Here is an 18,892-nt window from a genome sequence, read left to right as displayed (position 1 = left end):
CCAGAGCCCCAGAGCTTGTCCCTCTTACCAGGTTCCCCCATACCACAGCCACAGCAAGGAATACTACGACAACCCACTGAGATTCCAGAAATCAGAGAAGGAATTTCAGAAGTCTCATACTCAATCCACGAACGCACAGGGAGACAGGAGAACCAAACAGTAGACAGGGGTGAGGGAAATACAATACCTGGGCAATCCCAACTGGAACCCCGACTACAACCCAGGTCCCAGGCTCAGACGGAGGGAACCAGCCACGGTAACAGGTACAATAACAGGTGCTCCACTTATCTGGAACCACTCTGCTAAAGCACTGACTGAAGAGGAAAAAAGTGCATTGTCCAAAGGACTTACTTTTGTACTAAGCTGCAGCAGTGAGGTTGCTCAGGTACTGATAGACCTTAAAATGTTTGTGAGGAAGCTCACCTTAAGGGTACAGTTTCATGGGAAAAGTACTGACATTGAAAATAAGCCTATTGATGACACTATAAAAAGGCCTAGCAGCTATTGTCCACCACTACATGAAACACTAGCTGCTTTTGAAGTGAAATGTAAGATGGATATCAGGAAACTGCTTTAAAAAAACTCCTAAGAAAAAATTTTATAACTTAACACAGGGAGAAAGAAAAGCATTGATTGAGCTAGGCAATTATAAATCCAGGCGTGTAATGACGGCAGACAAGGGAGGAGGTATACTTGTGACTGATACCACTAGCTACAACCAAAAGATAGAGAACATGCTGGAGGATAACAGATTTTATGAGTTATTTACCATGGATGACATAAAAAGAGCACATGATTTATGGAACACTAACCTCACCACATTATGGGAAGAGAAACTTATTACTGAAAATCTTTATAATTATTTATGGAGCCCATGCCCATGCTTACCTTACTTTTTTGGAATACCAAAGCCACACAAGAACAGAGAAGACCCACCTTATAGACTGGTGGTAGCAAGTGGAGGTTTCCTTACTGAAGCCACTGCCATTTACCTTGATTACTTGCTGAAACCTCTAGCAGAAAAGAATAAGTCATACATAAGAGATTCAATGGAATTTTTGAGGAAAATAAAAAACATTACAGTGGAAGCTGACAGTATTTTATTAACTATTGATGTGGAATCCTTGTACACATTGCTCCCTCACAATTACTGTATAACAGCAGCTATGGAGTCTTTTTAGAAACATAATCAGGGTACACAGGCACAACTGCAAAAGTTAAGCAAGCTCATTAATCTTGTACTGGACTTCAATTTCTTTACTTTCAATGGCAAACACGACAAACAAAAAACTGGTATAGCAATGGGGGCTGCCATGGCTCCCAGCATAGTTAACATAGCCCTGGGCAAATGGGAGGAGGACTTTGTATTAAACAACAAAGACTACATGCAGCATATCACATGCTATTTACGTTTTATTGATGACATCTTTATTGTGTGGGAAGGTGACACCTTGCAGCTTGGAGATTTTATCACTTATCTAAATCAAACAACCCCCTTCCTGAAGTTTACCTCTTCCCATAGCTATACTTCAACCACTTTCTTAGATATGCAGATTTCCAAGGACACCAACAATAACAGAATCACCACTGATCTATTCAGAAAACCAACAAGGGTTAATTTATTAATCCACAGTAAAAGTCTACATCCTACAAAAACCAAGTATAATGTAGTGAAGTCCCAAGGCTATAGATTAGCTCGAATTACCACAGAGATGGAACCATTTTTGAGAAACCTGAACAACTTAGAGAATGATTTTCTAGTGAGAGGCTATGAAAGTCAGATGTTAAAAGACATAATGGAACCCATTATAGAACTGAAAACGACTGAAGCACCTTCACTCAACCTCCCCAGTAGAAGAATGTTAAGTAATTCCACAGAAAATAACAAATGCAAAAATAGCTGCATCCTGACATACACTTTGAATTATCTCCTTATCAAAAATGTTATTGAAGAAAACTGGGACATTGTCACAGGAAACCCTTTTCTTATTAACATCTTAGGTGAAGCCCCATCATTTGTTTATAGGAAGGGCAGGAACATTAGAAGTTTTGTTGAATTTAAACCTAGACCATATGAGAAAGGCACTAAAAGATGTGAAACTAATTGTACATTTTGTATATTTATACAGCAAGGCGATAGTTTTTATTGCCCTTATTTAAAGAAAATCAGTAAACCCAGAGCAGGGGATGACTGCAACACTACAAATGTAATTTACAAGGCACAGTGCAATGAATGTGATGCATTCTATGTGGGCAAGACTCTAAATAAACTCAAGCATAGAATTTCATGTCATCTGTCAGAAATCCGCTCTGGATGTAAAAATAATGCACTAGCCAAACACCTTTCTCTTCATACAAGACACACAGGTTTTAAGTTCCAGATCCTAGATCGCATAGACATGGGTGATCTTGAAGGAGACATCCCGAATATTCTGGAGAAACATGAACTCATGTGGCAATTAAAGCTGAACTCTTTTAGGAAGCCTGGACTAAACTACTGCTGTTCAATTAGAAGTGCACTGGAACTTAGAAAATTGCCACATTGTTTACACGGCTAATTGTATTTTATTTTATTCTACCAGTTGGTTTTAAATACCATTTTAAATCAGTTATAATTTAAGTGTATATTTTGTTTCCATCATCATACATGCATTTTTTCTGGTTCTTTTTTCCACTTTATTCAAAATGATGTGTAATAACAATACTAACTAATTATACAATTATATATATTTTTATAGATAGTTTTTAGGGTTCTTCTACATAGACCTGAAGAAGTCTAGAAGGACGAAAGCGATCTTAGTTAACAATAGGTTATGAAAATAGAAACTGATTTTTACATGCAAAATGTATATGTGTGTGTGTGTATATATGTATATGTTAGGGGTCGCCACAGCGGAACTCCGGTCCGCTAATGACTGGCAGTAGATTTTTACGTGCCGAGTTGCCAGCTCTGATGCACAACCTTCAACGAAGGTACGCCCATTCACAGATGTCTCCACACATAAGACGCTTTAGCTGAGAATCGAACAGGACAACGTCTTACTGTGAGGCGACAAGGCTACCGCAGCACCACCACCGCAGTTTATATATATATATATATATATATATATATATATATTTTTTTTTTTGGGACTGCCAAATGAACTAAGGCTGATACATTTCCAGCCATGTAGTATATTGTCTTGGATAAAATCACAGACTAAATAATCTACTTAATAATCTGGTTAAATAAGAGGTACCACATCATTATAAATTTTATTTAAAGTACATAAGGGTTATATTATTATGACAGTTACTAAGTAGGGCAGGACCAGCTCGAATGTCAGACTGATGGGGGAAGGGATGTGAATTTAACATGTGTAACACCAACACTTTGTTTTACAGCACAATAAACCACTCCCATGCCTGATAAAAAGTATAAATATATTTAGAAAGCTTGTGAGGAAATTATTACTCTATTTTTGTTTTACCTGGATCGCTTGTCTGTGTACTTAATAAAAGATTTTCGACTGGAAACAGACTGCCTGCCTTGCTTGGATTACTTTTGAATACTTAGTAAGCTGTACAATTATATATTTTCTATTATTATTTTTTTGTTTTGTTTTGTTTTGACTTAAGACGAGTTTAAGTTCGCTATGTCTACTACTATTGTCTGATCTGATTAATATACAGTGATTAACTAGAGATATATGGACTGAAAATCTTCCACACAGAGAAGTTTCTTACACTGTTTTATAAAAAAGAATTTACAATCGTATTTAGATATGTTACCAATTTATGTAACAGTTTACGAATTGCAGGAGGAGTCATTACTGGGCACATTGTGGGTGCTGCGAAGAGCACTTTTGGCTGACATCAAACAGTGAAACAATACTAATTTTATGAACTTTAATCGTACTTTGACTTAGGAATGGGGTCCATTCCAGTCATGGTATTAGAAACCCAAAAGACTTGGAGAAATTAAAAACCCAAGAAACACAGTTTAATGAAAAGAAGACTAACTGAGCTGCTGGGAATGACTTCATGATATGCACAAGAGATGTTTAATAAACAGAGAACTGTGGTACACTCTATGTAAGCACAGACACAAACCATCAAGAAGTAGTCTTGCCATCAGGAATTCAACCCAAATAGGTAAGAGGTCTGATTCATTTCAGGAATGACAGTATAATATTTTAAAACATTATGGAACAGTTGGACAGCAAACAACACAGTGATATGGAAAGATGTTTCTGTGTATAAATTTGACATTTAAAAGAAAGAAACTGCAAATTTACATTAGAAATGATGAAATTCCAGCAAGTGTGATAAGAACAACTTTGTCAGAATTCTGTGACATACATTACTAAAAATATCAGGCAGGTGGAACAGAAGGAGTTGTAATACTGCCAAAGCGCAAGATAACAAAATAATATACACATTGTGTATTCTGTTGGTGAAAAAAAATAATAATCACAATACTGTTACCTATGTTATAAAGAAGGCCATATGTGTAACAAGTGTGAAAAACAAAATCATTTTGAGTTTCCCAGTGAATGTAGTGGGACTAATCATTACTGGGCTGTTTACCTATTGGTGAAGAGTACATGGAATGTTCTAGAAAAAAAAAAAAAAAATCCGTATAATACTTGAAAAAACAGTGCAGCAATTACAGAAACAGAACTTACACGTAACAGAAGAAAATGTAAACTAATAATAGGTATGGATGTCAATGACCTTTTTTAAGCAAACAGAATTGGTATACTGAAGGAAGAAGTGGAAGAAAGTAAAGAGGTAGAAGTAGATGGCACAATAAGTAAAAGAAAAGAAAATACAACTGCTGAAAACAAACGATTAAATAACAGATCAATCTGGAAGAAAAAGCGCCTTAAAGTTCAGGGGATTAACTTGATTTCTGTACAGGAATATAACAGGGGAAATAATATGTTAAAAAAAACAGTGGTTATACATTTAAGAAAAGATAAAAATAATTCTACATATAAAAGAGGAGTTCTATAAATCAGAGACTTAAGTTATGTATTTAACAGAGTGTTGGATTTATCTGGTCTCTGTCCAGAGACTGGAAACTGGTGGACTGGTTGACTTCAGCAGTTTTTCCTCAGCAACAACATTCCTTGCAAGATTGAGTTCTTTCCCAATCCCATAACCCCCTGCTCCTAAGAGGAAAAACTCCAGATCAGGTAATTAGGATTAGCCTGTATATGCCTCCAAACTGAAGGTAAACTAAATATTTAATTAGGAGCCATGGAGTGAAACCAGACCTCCAGTGCTCCTACAGATTCCACTCCGAAGTGACAATCTGAGGGTGATCAGGTGGGCAAGGTTGTACAATGGTCCAGACAGAGACTAGATAAATCTAACATATTTAACTTATGTATTTAATCTGGTCCTGCCTGAACACTGGAAACTGGTGGACAGAAACCCTGGCAAAACTTGGGAGGTCTAGGACAACAAGCATTTAAGAATGGTGGCATCAAATAAAGCTTGAGCTTTAGACAAAGTATTCAAGCTATAATGCTTCCCAAACATATGTGAGGTTGACTCTGTAGTGGCAGCTGTGATCCCTTCAAAAGGCAAATTTTGTAAAAAGGACATGGATGTAGCCTAAGTCCTGACAGAGTGAGGTTTTGGCCTAGTACTCAAGGGTCTGTCACTGGAAGACTAACAGTAAGTAATACAACTGGACATCCACTTGGAAATGGTCACTTTCAATCATTTACTAGCATTAGAAAAGGAAACAACTGTTAATCTTTTCTAAAGTCCTTTGGGTGATGAAGACAAAATCTAAGTTACCTATGTACATTCTGACAATGTAACAGGTACTCATCCTTGTTAGAACAGTTAGGAAAGAATACCAGTAAAAACATAGAGTGTTTCAAATTCAACTAAGTGGCCACTGTGGGCTTAAAGGAATGGATAGTTTTAAGCATGATTCTGTCTTGATGAAAAATCAGGTCAGGAAATCTGGAAGACCTGTTTTGCTAAAGTAATGTCTACCACAAGCATAGTCTTCCAAGAGAGAAATGTTGTACCTGATGACCTCCCTGGCTCAAATGGAAGCTTTGTCTATTTCTGCTGTTCAAAACTGAGATCTCAAGTGGGATCATGATGAACCCAAGGTGTTTTTTTACTCCCTTTAAAAAGGCTTTGCATACCTTATGTGAAGCTAGGGAATGACAAGAAAAACCTTAGTGAAAGATAGATATAACTGCTGGATGAAAGTTTACCATAGAGTATCTATCCCCTTTTTCATTGTCTGATAAGGAGGTACACACTTGAAATATAGTAGTTGAGAAATGGTCTATATTCTGCTGAGCAGCCTAAATAGAAAGCTAATTCCATTTCCCTTTTAATTTTTTCTTGTAGAAGGTCTGTGACAGGCACTTATCAGACTAATCACTACAGGAGGAAGCAATGTTCCCTGGCCATTATTGGATTTGGAGAAACCATGCTGTCAAGCACAGAGACTGAATGTTTGGGTGAGGTCACCTGGACAAATGAGAGAGAGCAGAGAAGGGTGCTGCAGGAAAAAGAAGGGGGTTTTCTCTTGAGCAGTGTCCACAGAAGGGGGAAATTACCTGGCATGGACAGAATGGGGCTACGAGAATAACCTTTGCATCTTGGCTGTTTGAAGAAATCTGGTTATCAGTACAATTAGGGTCAATGCATAAAGGAGATTTGGGGTCCAAACAGTGGAGTTAGCATGACTTGTGGACTGCCCCTCTTGGAAGATGATGGAGCATAAGTTGTGGACTGCCCTTCTTGGGAGATGATGGAGTAAACCTGTCACATTTGGTGCTGAACTGATGAAACAAAGACTGCAACTGGATGTTCCCCTCTCTGGAATATCTTCTAAGCTACTGCCGTTTTGAGAGACCATTCATGTGACAGCAATAGCTGTCTGCTCATCCTGTCCACAATCACTGTAGATGTCCCCGGTATGTGCATTGCTATAAGAAAGCAATGTGATGTTACAACCTATTCCCACACCCTCATGGCTACTCTGCAAATAGGGTAAGATTGGGTTCCAGCTTGCCTGTTATGTCCCACACTACAAACATTTTGCCAGAGAGGATGGATACTGCACTGTGGGGTGACAGATAGCCTTGAAATGTCTGCATACTCTAAGAGGAATGCACTAATTTTCCACTACAGTGATGTCAGATTTGGCCTTTTATGGTGTCCTTGTATTTTAGAGTGTTTTGTCTAAATAATGCCCCCAACCCAGAAGGGATCTGTTATGTGGCAGTGGGAATTGGTTGAACAAAGGGTGTATAGTGCACAGAAAGTTTGCGTATTTGCCCACTACAGTAGAAGCATGGTTTAACTTTTTGAGAGTTTGATTCTATGTGTCATATACTGGAATGACTGGTCCCCTAAGTCCTGAGCTTCCAATGTAATATACTCATGTTTAGTCTGGTATACGGTACTGCCTGAATTGAGGCACCCATCAGATTCAACACTTTGAGCACTGTGGTTGAAACAGGGTTTAGATTTTTTGAAAGACTTGTAACTTGGTGAACTATGGATGAAATCCTGTCTGGTGGTAACATCACTTTGTGGTCGACTGCATCCAGCTGTCAGCAAATAAATGTATGGGACTGATGGATCCAGCTGGAATTTTGCCACATTGAACTTGATTCACAAAGATGAACACAGATGGAACAAATACTGTCTTGCTGTGACAGGTTTCTCCATAGATGGGGCAACTATGAGCTAGATGACCAAGCAGGAGAAGATCCTCATGTCCAGCAGTTGCATGTGTGCTGTGACTGGAGTTATACATTTTGTGAACACCTGGAGGGAGTCAGAAAGGAAAGCTCAAAACTGATAATGGCTGGCCGCCACCTGAAAGCACAAGAATTTCCTGGATGACTTTGCTATTTTGATGTGTAGGTACACATACTGGAGATCCAAACAGTACATCCAGTCTCCCACCTGTAAACGTTGTAGGAAGAACCGGACCATGCCCATTCGAGAACGTCTCTTTCTTCATGTACTGATTTAACCAAATTAGGTCAAAGATTGGTATGAGGTTCTGAGTCCTTCTGGGTACCAAGAAGAATCAAGAGTAAAATCTGGATCCTCTCTGCTCTGCGACAACCTCTTGGATGGCTCATTTTTGTAGGCAGTTGAATACCTCCTGTTGTACCACCCTCCTCAAATGGAGTGGAACTGCAATGGGAAGGCATATGTATGAGGATTGTTAAAAATGGTATGGCGTAACCACTGGATATAATTTCCCTTATCCGCCTGTCTTGCATGACAGGCAGATACAGTGTAAGTCATCCACTGACTGCCTACAGAGTAAGACAGTCAGGCAACTTTTCAGGGTTCATATTGGTAAGATCCTCGAAAGGATCCCCTGAACCCTTGCTGTCGCAGACCACCTCTGCCTCTGGTGTGCTGGTTACACAAGAACTCCCCTACACTGGGATCTCTGTCATACTGCTGTCTCGGTTAGGGCTGTTGGAAATTTGTAAACTGAGTTATTAGCTCATTTTTGGCTTCTTTGAAAGGACCATTGAAGGGCTAAAAACTTTATCCAGACATTAGTGAGCATTTTGCCCTCTTGCTCACTTTGCAGTAGCATGTCATTTATCATTTGTCCAAACAATCTGTCTGATAGCATTGACAAATACTGCACTGAAATGGTCCACAAAATCAGCAAGGTACAGCCACCCGTGTCGCCACATTGCAAATTCCTGAACCCACATCTCTAGCTGTCCCATCCATATTATGGATCAAGTGTAAGGCTGTGGAAAACCTAGAGGAAGTATATCAGGAAAAATAAGTTTATAGCATGGTTTAAAAAAATCTGATGCAATGAAACATCAGTGCTCAGATCTTTAATAAATGGACATGTAGGGTCATACAACAAACAAGCGTAGGCATCAAGTAAGGACGTTCTCCAAGTACATGGCTATTTACAGCCATAAAGAAAAGAAGGTAAAAACCAGGCAGACTGGGTGTTATCACATTACACATAAGAATAAGTTGATATAATGCTGTCAAGTAATTAAGCATGCCATGAGTGGATAACATTACTATAATGATCAAGAACAGCCTAACAGTGTGTTAACATATGTGAGCTAAACAGAATGGATCTGACACAAAATAAATAAAATGTAATGGATGCGGACATAAAATGCAAAACAAATTAAAGAGAATAAGAGGTACAACACATTAGGATTAACATTTGGTAAGACTCAGATAGTAGAACAAGAATGGGAAAAATAACAGAGAAGAGTGCAAAGAAAGTGGACAAATTCATTTGATATAATAATGTCTCAGCAAAAACTGCACATGGTAAAGACAAAGCTGACAAATGCATCAAGCCTGCATTTTCACATTAGCAGAGAATCAAACAGAAGACAAGCAGAGGCAGGACAACACTGCTAACACCTTAGTAGTACAGAAATGCAAGTACTAATGCAATGTCTCGTAACACAGATTGTGTAATTGACACAGAAATGCAGGTCCAGAGTGCCTGCCTTCTTTTCGATGATGTGGATAGAGATACTTAGGTCTTGCAATGTTTTTACGTTTTGGTTTTCTTGTCTTGACATTCCAGGGTTCAATGATATGGTAATTCCATAAAGTCATACAAGCCCATTACTTGATCTTCCTTTGGCAACTGCTCCAATATGGGTTAGACCTTGTTAACAAGTGGTGCAAAGCCGACAGTTTCAAATTAAAGCAGAAAAAATGAGCATAGTTTATTTTGGTAAACAAAAAAATTTCACATAACAAATGGGTGATAAAACTCTAAAAGTCAAACACTATTGTAAGGGATTTAGGAACGCTTGTCCATAATTCCTGATTGTTTGACCATCACGTCTCTGCAGTATTAAGGAAAACCTTCTATCTAGTCCATCTAATTTCCAAAGATATCTCTACTAGATCTAAATGTCTTAATTCACCTTTACTCCTATCTCATCAGACCCATTATTGAATATAATGTGCCTTTTGACATGTACTTGGCTAGACATATCAATCAACTTGGGAGACCTCACAGACTCAGCTAAAATATCACTGGCCTCAACAATTTTAATTATCAGGACAGCTTAGCAGCCCTCAGTCTCTCATACAACTCCTCTACGGAGATCTGTTTCAAGTCATGAAAGGTCCAATGTTCTTTGACTTCTTATTCCTTCACAGAACAAAAGGCACCTCAATACCTGTTAGAAGAACTAAACCTTCATCAGTAGATGAATAAGACATGTTGGCATGATAGATTCATATCCCAACATATCCCTCACCTCTGGAACAAACTTCCATTACATGTCGACCGGAGTAGCATCATTGCAACCTTCAAGATAAACATAGATAACTGGATAAGCAGACTCAAATTCTCCCTCAGTCTATCTTGTCTTGGCCTCCTTGAGGCTTGGCTTGCAATGATCTGCAGACTAACTGCCTTGTACTTTCCTATGAACTTAAAACAGATGACAGAAATTTCAAGAAATTTGCAAAAAAGAAAGAAAACTGTACTTATTCAAACATTGATGAAAAAGAAAACTAGGTACTTGCATGTTATGAATGAAAACTATGAAATACAAAGTTTTAAGTTGGGTATCTAGGAAAGTTGGTATTTTGAAATGGAGGGGAACGATTTAAAAAAAAGGAAATTTCAGGACACTAACTCATGGCATGATGCCAGTAAAAGAATAAATGAATAATAAAGGCAAAATAATGTGTACAGATAAAATGTGTGAAAGACAAAAAACCCCACTGTGCAGTCATTTTCCAAATTGCAAAAGAATAATTCATACCTAGATTATGGTTGACAGAAAACTCTCAAAATTACAAAGAGTGAACCCAAGTAAAAAATTACTCTACATGGAAAAAAATTAAAAAGAAAATTAGTTATATGCGGTCTACTACAGGAAAATGTTAATGTGTTATTGAACTAGAAGGAAAGGAATATGCAAAGCTGTACTGTAAAACAAGAAATGGAAGAATGTTGGAAGAGGTAAAAGAAATATTAGTATATATATATATGGAAATGGGTATCAGAAAGTTAAGTACAATGCTTTGTTTTAGTACAGTTTGTGTATATGTACATATATACATGCATATAAAATTGTGTGTTATGTAAGAATATAAATGTTTGTATGGGAAATTTACAAAGCCCCTACTCTTTCTAATATGTGCCACAGATAGGCATGGCATTGGCTTAACATCTCTTCAAAAAAGACAAACACTTCAGGAATACAGCACCGTTAATGCTGCAATGCAGTGCCAGTAAATTAACAGGCATCTATGTGAGGCTGGAACCTGCAACTTTCTGATCATCCAAGTATGCTTCCTGCTGAACCACTGACACTGATTTCTCTATAACATATACATATCTGATTGACTGTTAAATCAGGTTGTCTTGCTGGTTTGAAGCCCATTTTCACTGAAGATCAGGGAGCACTGTCATAGTAATTCACTTGCTTTGAGTTGCATAATCAGACAAGTGGATACAGAAAAAACTCGAACCCAAGACTAGAGGATGATGCTTGCTAATGGCCCACAGCCTTAATCCTCTGTGCTAAACTGCCAAACAATTTAAGATGGGCATACATCTGTATATTCATTGTTCTACCGAAAGTAGACCTTGGAGTTATAAACATCACAGAATGATGCATGATTTGAAATCCTGTTGCAACACATTTACTAAAATCCCAAAGTTTAAAGTTATCACTGCTATACAGGGTTGTGAACTGTACACTTACCCTGAGACAGAGGTGAAGCACAGTATCATCTTTGTAGATGCCTTTCCACGTGTTGACAACTTCAGGTAGAAAAGACTTGACAATATAAAGTTGTCCTGGTTTTAGAATATCATGTTCAGCCCAGGTGCATACAACTTTGAGGGCTCTTCGCAAGCCTCCTCCCATTTCTTCCTTACTAAGGAACTCAATTTTGGCACAAAGCCCTCTCTGTGACCAAGATGACATGCTGTTATTCATAATGCTGGGAGAGCTTTCTTCTAGCTGATATACTGTTACAGCTTCACCTAAAAAATTTCAGAAAAAATCTTGAAAGTTAAAATATACACCACAAAAAATTTAATGAACACAGAAGAACACACACATGGCAGAATTTTCTGTTGAGTTGCACATTGTAAAAGCTATGAATGACAGCAACCCAAAACTTTTCCATTCTATCCAGGCTATATCAACAGGCTAACAATTTCTCATTATGAGCATGCAGAACTTACACAAGTTTTTAAATAAAAACAAGTGCATTTTTCTTTGGAATCAGAAGAATCAATAAGTCACACCAAACAGGACCCAGTAAAATACAAATAGAAAATAACTTGGCACTCATGGTACACTTTTTATTTTGTAATTCTTTAATACAACAAAAATATTTAGCAAACATGCATAAAGGCCTGCAGACAAAAAATACTATAGCCTTAATAATCTTGAACTATGGGAAGTTATTGTCCTGACTTGGAAAAGTCAAGCTCCGTGACATAATCATCATTACATTAGAAGGGGGAACCATCTTCCGTTGTACTAAATACTATAACACTACACAATCACAATCCGAATACTATAACCATCACAATCACAATCTTTTTAATTGGCTGGACTGCTGCATTGCCCTGAAAGGCAGTAAATGGTGGAAAATTTCTTCATAGCAGTAACAATAGCAGTGCTGCTAGACGGAGCTGGGTTATAGCTGTCAATTACATTACAGTATACCTATCCCTTAGCAACGGAACACTCCAGAACTCAAAGCGAAGACGTCAGTGAGAAATCACCAAAGATTGTCAGTGCACAACAGAAACAGTATGTGGAAACCTCTGCTACTTGGTGCCACATGCAGAATACATGAGAAGGCCAGTCTCTGTCACTCTGCTAGTAAAAGCAGTATACTACTGTGATGACTACTCTAGAATTCGGCAATATAAACAGCCACCCGTCCTCCTCTGGATAGTCTGTGAAATTACACAATGCCATTGCTATAGCCTGGTGATGTTCAGCTAGTTGAGATGCAATTAGTAGAAAATTTATTTAGCTACAGACATCAAAGTCTGGTTCAACTATGAATGCAGCTACAGAATTTTCTGACCAAGTTCAGCCCGTCCCCTATTAACAATGAAACAAATTGGTGTGTTCCATTTACTTATACCGCTACTGAGTTACTGCACAGTGTGTTTTCCAAGATCACAAGATATTAAGGTGAGAGAATTTGCCCTTGTTTCCACTGTTATGTAACCTTGGAACTGGTTAGTAGCAAGGATGTGGGATGCCCCCTGCAAAAACACTGTTTTTAGGATCTGATGTGGATTCAATCTCTTGGAAAAGTAGGTCTGAATTTAAATGCATTAACTTTTTTTTTTACATTGAATATTTAATCAAGGGCAGCTCAGGTATTCAAAATAAACTGACTACAGCCTTTAAACATAACATGACATTATTAACTCAACACAATGCACAAGGGGCTAATCAAGACTTCAGAGGGTTTCACCTACCATTCATTTCATTCCAGCATAGCTCCAGCAATGAATAATAGGAAACATTTGATGCAGTTATCTAAAGTTTGGATATAGAACAACACAGTTACTTACTGTAACAGTATGTCATACAAATGTATTACAATGCTTCACCATCTTCTTTCTTGCAGTCCTTAGCTGAGTGGGTACAGTAACTTAGCTATTAATTCAATAATGGGGTGAAGGCCCCAGATACATCATCTAAAATCACCTCTAACCCAGGAAATGCAATCCAATTTGTAACGCCTGGTAAATGTGCACATCAGACTAAGTGGCTGCCGTACAAATAGGTAAAAAAAGGCGACCTCAAACACGAATGGACTGTTGAAATATTTACTTTACAGCATTAAAACAAAACCTTCTGCGGCATATGATCCAAAATGAAATGGTTCATCTCCTACTAGATGCACCGAATACATTAGGCACAAAAAAAGATAAAAGTTATGAACTCACCATAATGTTCCATCTGTGTTGTCCATTTTCATTGTTTCTCAGCCAATGGAACTGATGGGTTTGGATCCAACTCTGCCACTTTGTACAGATAACAGGATCCAAACCTTGAGCTCCTCCCTTACCCATAATGTCTCTGACCACTACAACACCTCAGACTGAGTATTCAGCTATTATATACACTCTATACATATAATTCAGCAATAATGCTATGATAGGAAAGTGATAGCTGAACGATGAGGAGCTCAAACAGGAAATAGAAGTTATGTTCTTACCATAACGTTCCATGTTAGTTGTCTTCTTCTCGCCTTCTTTCTTGCTGGATGGGTTCGGAGCCGACCTCGGCTCCGACTCGGCCACTCTAAAAGCTCGAGAGTTGGTTCCACCAGCTCGAGGCTCCCCTTATATCCCACAATGCTAGGCGGTATTACCTCAGATCTCGTTTGTAAGCTAGGCCCAGCCAATAATAACTCCAGAACTACTGGAAAAGGGAAAACCCACCTCTATAAAAGGAAGGGAAGAAGGTGACCTGAAAACCTGATGAAGGAATATATGCACAGTATAGCATATACCTATATACAATAGAGGTGGTAGAAAGAGAGGTCACAATCAAACTCCTCTAGGTCTGTCCAGGCTAGGGGGAAGGAGGGTGGGACGCAAGAAGGCGAGAAGACAACTAACATGGAACGTTATGGTAAGAACATAACTTCTATATGTTAAGTTGTCCATCTCGCCTTCATTCTTGCTGGATGGGACCGTCCCTAGCACCTTGTCCCGGTGGCCTATCGGAACAGACTCTTGAGTACAGTGGAACCAAAATTAGCTCTATGTCTAGAAGCTAAATCCAACTTATAATGAGAAATGAAAGTGTGAGGAGTAGCCCATGTAGCTGCTGCACAAATGGTATCAAGAGGCAGCCTGTCTTGGAAAGCTATAGAAGTAGCCAAAGCTCTAGTCGAATGGGCCTTTGGTTTGTTAGGCAACTTTTGGTGTCTAATTTCATACACAAAGGAAATCAGGGATGTTAGCCATCTGGAGAGTGATACCTTCGAAACTGACAGGCCCTTTCTGCCTTCTGCATAAGAGACAAACAACTGGTCAGTTTTTCTGATCTGTTTGGTCCTATCCAAATAATACCTTAATTGACGATGGACATCTAGCCAATGCAATTTTTGTTCAGACCTGTTAGAAAAATTAGGAAAAAACACAGGGAGGTGAATGTTTTGATTCAGATTTGCCGCAGAGGCTACTTTAGGTAAAAAGGATGGAATGGTCCGTAAGGATACCCTATCCTTATGAAACAAAAGATACGGTGGTCGACTGCTGAGTGCATGAAGCTCTGAGACCCTTCTAGCTGAAGTAATGGCTACCAGAAAAAGAGTCTTCCAGGATAGCAATTTCATTGAACAGGAGGCTGCAGGTTCAAAAGGGGGAAGAATTAAAGATGTGAGAACTAAATTAAGGTCCCAAGAGGGAGGAGGATTTCTTATAGGAGGTCTAAGAAGAAAAACTCCCTTCAAAAAAGCTTTGCAAAGCTTGTGAGACATGATGGCAGAATCTGAGGTGCCCACATGAAAGTTAGATATAGCTGCCAATTGAACTTTAAGAGTAGAAGGAGATGAACCTGCATGGAAGAGTTCAGCTAGAAAATCAAGGACTATTTGGATGGAAGCAGTGAAAGGATCTATGTCCCTTCCTTGAGCCCAATAGGCGAAACGTTTCCACTTACTAAGATAAATCTTCCGAGTGGAAGATTTATGGGAAGCTATCAAAATATCTCGAACAGAGTGAGATATTTGAGGAAGCCTGGCTAAGGTTGGAATTGGAGGAACCAAGCAGTGAGGTTCAGAGAGGGGAGGGAGCGATGTAACTGACCCGATTGATGGATCAAAAGATCTGGAACTAGGTCCAGATGCCAAGGTTGCTCCAACAGAAATTGATGTAGAAAGGGGAACCAAACCTGTCGAGGCCAGTAAGGAGCAATGAGGATCAATGAGGCCTTCTGAGCGATAGCTTTCTGTATCACTTGAGAGATTAGTGGGAAGGGAGGAAATGCATACAGAAGTCCCCGGGGCCAAACTTGGACTAGAGCGTCTCTGCTGGGCTGGCCTGGTAACAGGAATAGGGTGAAATAATCTCTGCACTTGCTGTTTTGGGGAGTAGCAAAAAGGTCGCAGCAAGGCTGACCCCACTTGAGAAAAATTTTCTCCAAAATAGAATCTTTCAGAGACCACTCGTGAGGCATGAGGATAGCTCTGCTCAACTTGTCCGCGATTAGATTGGACTTCCCGGGGATGTGCGTTGCTATCAGAAACCGCTGAGAAGAAATCGCCCATTGCCACAGTCTGAGTGCTTCTCGACATAGGGGATAGGACCTGGTTCCGCCTCGTTTGTTGATATACCACACTACAGACATGTTGTCCGTCTGGATTGCTATCGTTCCCAAGGGAAGAGAGTCTTGAAGGGCTTGCAACGCTAAAAGCACTGCTCTCATCTCTAGAACATTTATATGCAAGTGGCGTTCGTCTGGTTGCCATATGCCCTGGACTGTTCTGCCCTGATAATGCCCCCCCCACCCGATCAGGGAGGCGTCCATTGTCAGAGTAGCAACCGGAGGGGAAGGAACAAAGGGTCTTCCCAGGAAGAGCTGGGGGGAAGAAATCCACCAAAGAAGATGATTCTTGCATGCTTGCATAATCATAATGGTGTGGGACAGCGGAAGTTGTTGGTAGGACCATTGTGTGAAGAGCATCCATTGCAGGATTCTCATGTGAAATCTGGCTAATAGAAGTAGAGGGATAGCAGCCGCCATAATCCCCAGTACTTTCAGAACTAATCTGGCTTTGACTCTGTTGCTGTGGAAGAGAAGGGAGACCAGTTTGCGTATGTCTGCTATTCTTTGGTCTGTTAGTCTCGCAGACATGTTGACTGTGTCTAGATTTGCGCCTATGAAGGTAATAGCACGACAAGGCGACAAAACAGACTTTTCGCAATTTATTGAGATACCTAGCTTTTGACAAATGCAAAAGGTGTAGTCTCTGGCTATTAGAAGAAGATGCTTGGTAGGAGCTGTGAGGAGCCAGTCGTCCAAATATGGAAACACCTGGAATCCTTGACGTCTCAGGTGAGAAGCTACCACTGCCATGCATTTGGTAAACACCCGGAGGGCAGTGGTGAGACCAAAGGGCAGGGCTCTGAATTGAAAGTGACTGGTTCCCAGCCGGAAGCGGAGGAATCTCCTGGAGCGTCTGTTCATTTTTATATGATAGTACACATCCTGGAGGTCTATAGAGCACATCCAGTTTTCCTTTCCCAATAGGGGTAGGATGGATTGTAGCGTGACCATCCGAAATCTTGTTTTCTTGACCGACTTGTTCAAGATACTGAGATCCAAAATGGGTCTCCAGTCCCCTGTTTTCTTTGGAACCCAAAAGAATTTGGAGTAGATTTCGGAGCCTTGCTGGTCTGCTGGCACTGGCTGAATGGCTCTTTTTGCAAGCAACTTTGAGATTTCCAACGCTGCTTGATCCCTTTGAGCGGGTGGAACATCTGGAAGGGATTTTTTTGATTGATTTGGAATACGAAAGAACGGAATGGAATAGCCTTCGGAAATGATGGACTGTACCCACTTGTCTTGAGTTAGGGATCGCCAGGCTTCTGGGTACAGTGACAATCTTCCCCCGACTGCCTCCGAAGGTGGACAGTCGGGCAACACCTCAGGGATGCTGGAAGGGCTTATCGGAAAAGGTTTCTCAATTGCCCTGGTTCTGCGGACCCCCCCTGCCTCTAGGGCGACGTCTACCATTATTGTTCCCCCCTCTGCCTCTGGAGGGGAACCGACTCTGTGCGTCAGGCAAAGTCCCTTGAGATTGTTTGTGGAACCACATTTTCCCACTTTTCTGGCCTTTGGGGTAAGGCCTAGAAGGAGTAGAAAAACGGACTCCGATGGCAGAAAGAGTTTTGCCATCCCGCACCTCGTCAAGGTTTCTTTCACTTGAGGACCAAAGAGAGATGATCCATCAAACGGGGAATTAGTGAAAGACATTTTAAAGGGGTCCGCAAAATTGCATAGCTGCATCCAGGCATGCCGGCATAAGGCGACACCTGTCCCTGCGGCTCTGCTCGCTCCATCAGCCGCATATGAAAGGAGGCGCATGGAGGAGTTAGCTATAGAGTTTAGGGTAGCCAGCTGAGCGTTCATCTTGTCCTGAAAACCCGCAGCTGTAGGGTCCTTCAACATCTCACTCGCTTCCTTGATCAAGTCTCTTTGAAGACGAGTGAAATGGCATAGGTAGTTCAGCGAACGCATAGCAAAGGTCGCTGACGAAAACATCCGCTTCCCGTACCTGTCCATAGACCTAGATTCCTTGTTAGGAGGATGGACGGGCACCGAAGGATCAGCTAGTTCCTTCTTAGTGGCAGCAGCTACCACCATAGCATCCACAGAAACTCCCTTGGTCAGAAATTGCTTATCTGCTGGTGCTGTGATAAACTTTGAAGGTCTCCTGGGGGTGGGGTCCACTGAGTCAGGAGCCGTCCAAGCCTGTTTTGCTACCACCTGCATGAGGGGGTCAAAGGGGGGGACACCCAGGAGGTGGAAGGGCGAGAGCCAAACGCCTCAAGATACACAGATTCATCCTCCGAAGGGTTAAGGGCTGGCCAATTTCCCTCTGTTTCAGGATCTCTAGAATGTCTGCAAAGGAGACATCTTCAGAAGGGGAACAGGGGGAACCCTCGGAATCCTCTAAATCTGTGTCAGAGGTGACAGACTCAGGTGAGTCTATGTGCTTCCTCTTACACTTTCTCTTCCTAGGGGGCTCCCCTGCCAATTAAGGAGAGGCCTCGGAAGAGGATGAGATCCCCACAGGGGATTCTTGAGGAGCTGGCTCTCTGCGGTCTGGGATGAGGGAGTGAGTAGACATAACCTGAGGCACCGAAGAGGGAGGG

At 40.4% G+C, this 18,892-nt stretch overlaps 1 protein-coding gene across 1 annotated transcript in view; it reads right to left on the bottom strand.

Moving 5' to 3' along the window:
- The window catches only part of TRPM7 (transient receptor potential cation channel subfamily M member 7), a 1,848,525-nt gene that overhangs the window by 278,287 nt on the left and 1,551,346 nt on the right, over positions 1-18,892 (bottom strand). Inside the window, exon 30 of the mRNA XM_044076371.1 lies at positions 11,724-12,007. Within this exon, the coding sequence (XP_043932306.1) occupies positions 11,724-12,007 (284 nt within the window). The remainder of the gene's footprint in view (positions 1-11,723; positions 12,008-18,892) is intronic.

The sequence above is a fragment of the Protopterus annectens genome, chromosome 7.part0 (genome assembly GCF_019279795.1).
Source record: "Protopterus annectens isolate FY-2018-M chromosome 7.part0, PAN1.0, whole genome shotgun sequence".
Classification (NCBI taxonomy): domain Eukaryota; kingdom Metazoa; phylum Chordata; order Ceratodontiformes; family Protopteridae; genus Protopterus; species Protopterus annectens.
This window is presented reverse-complemented; position numbering and strand designations above follow the sequence as displayed.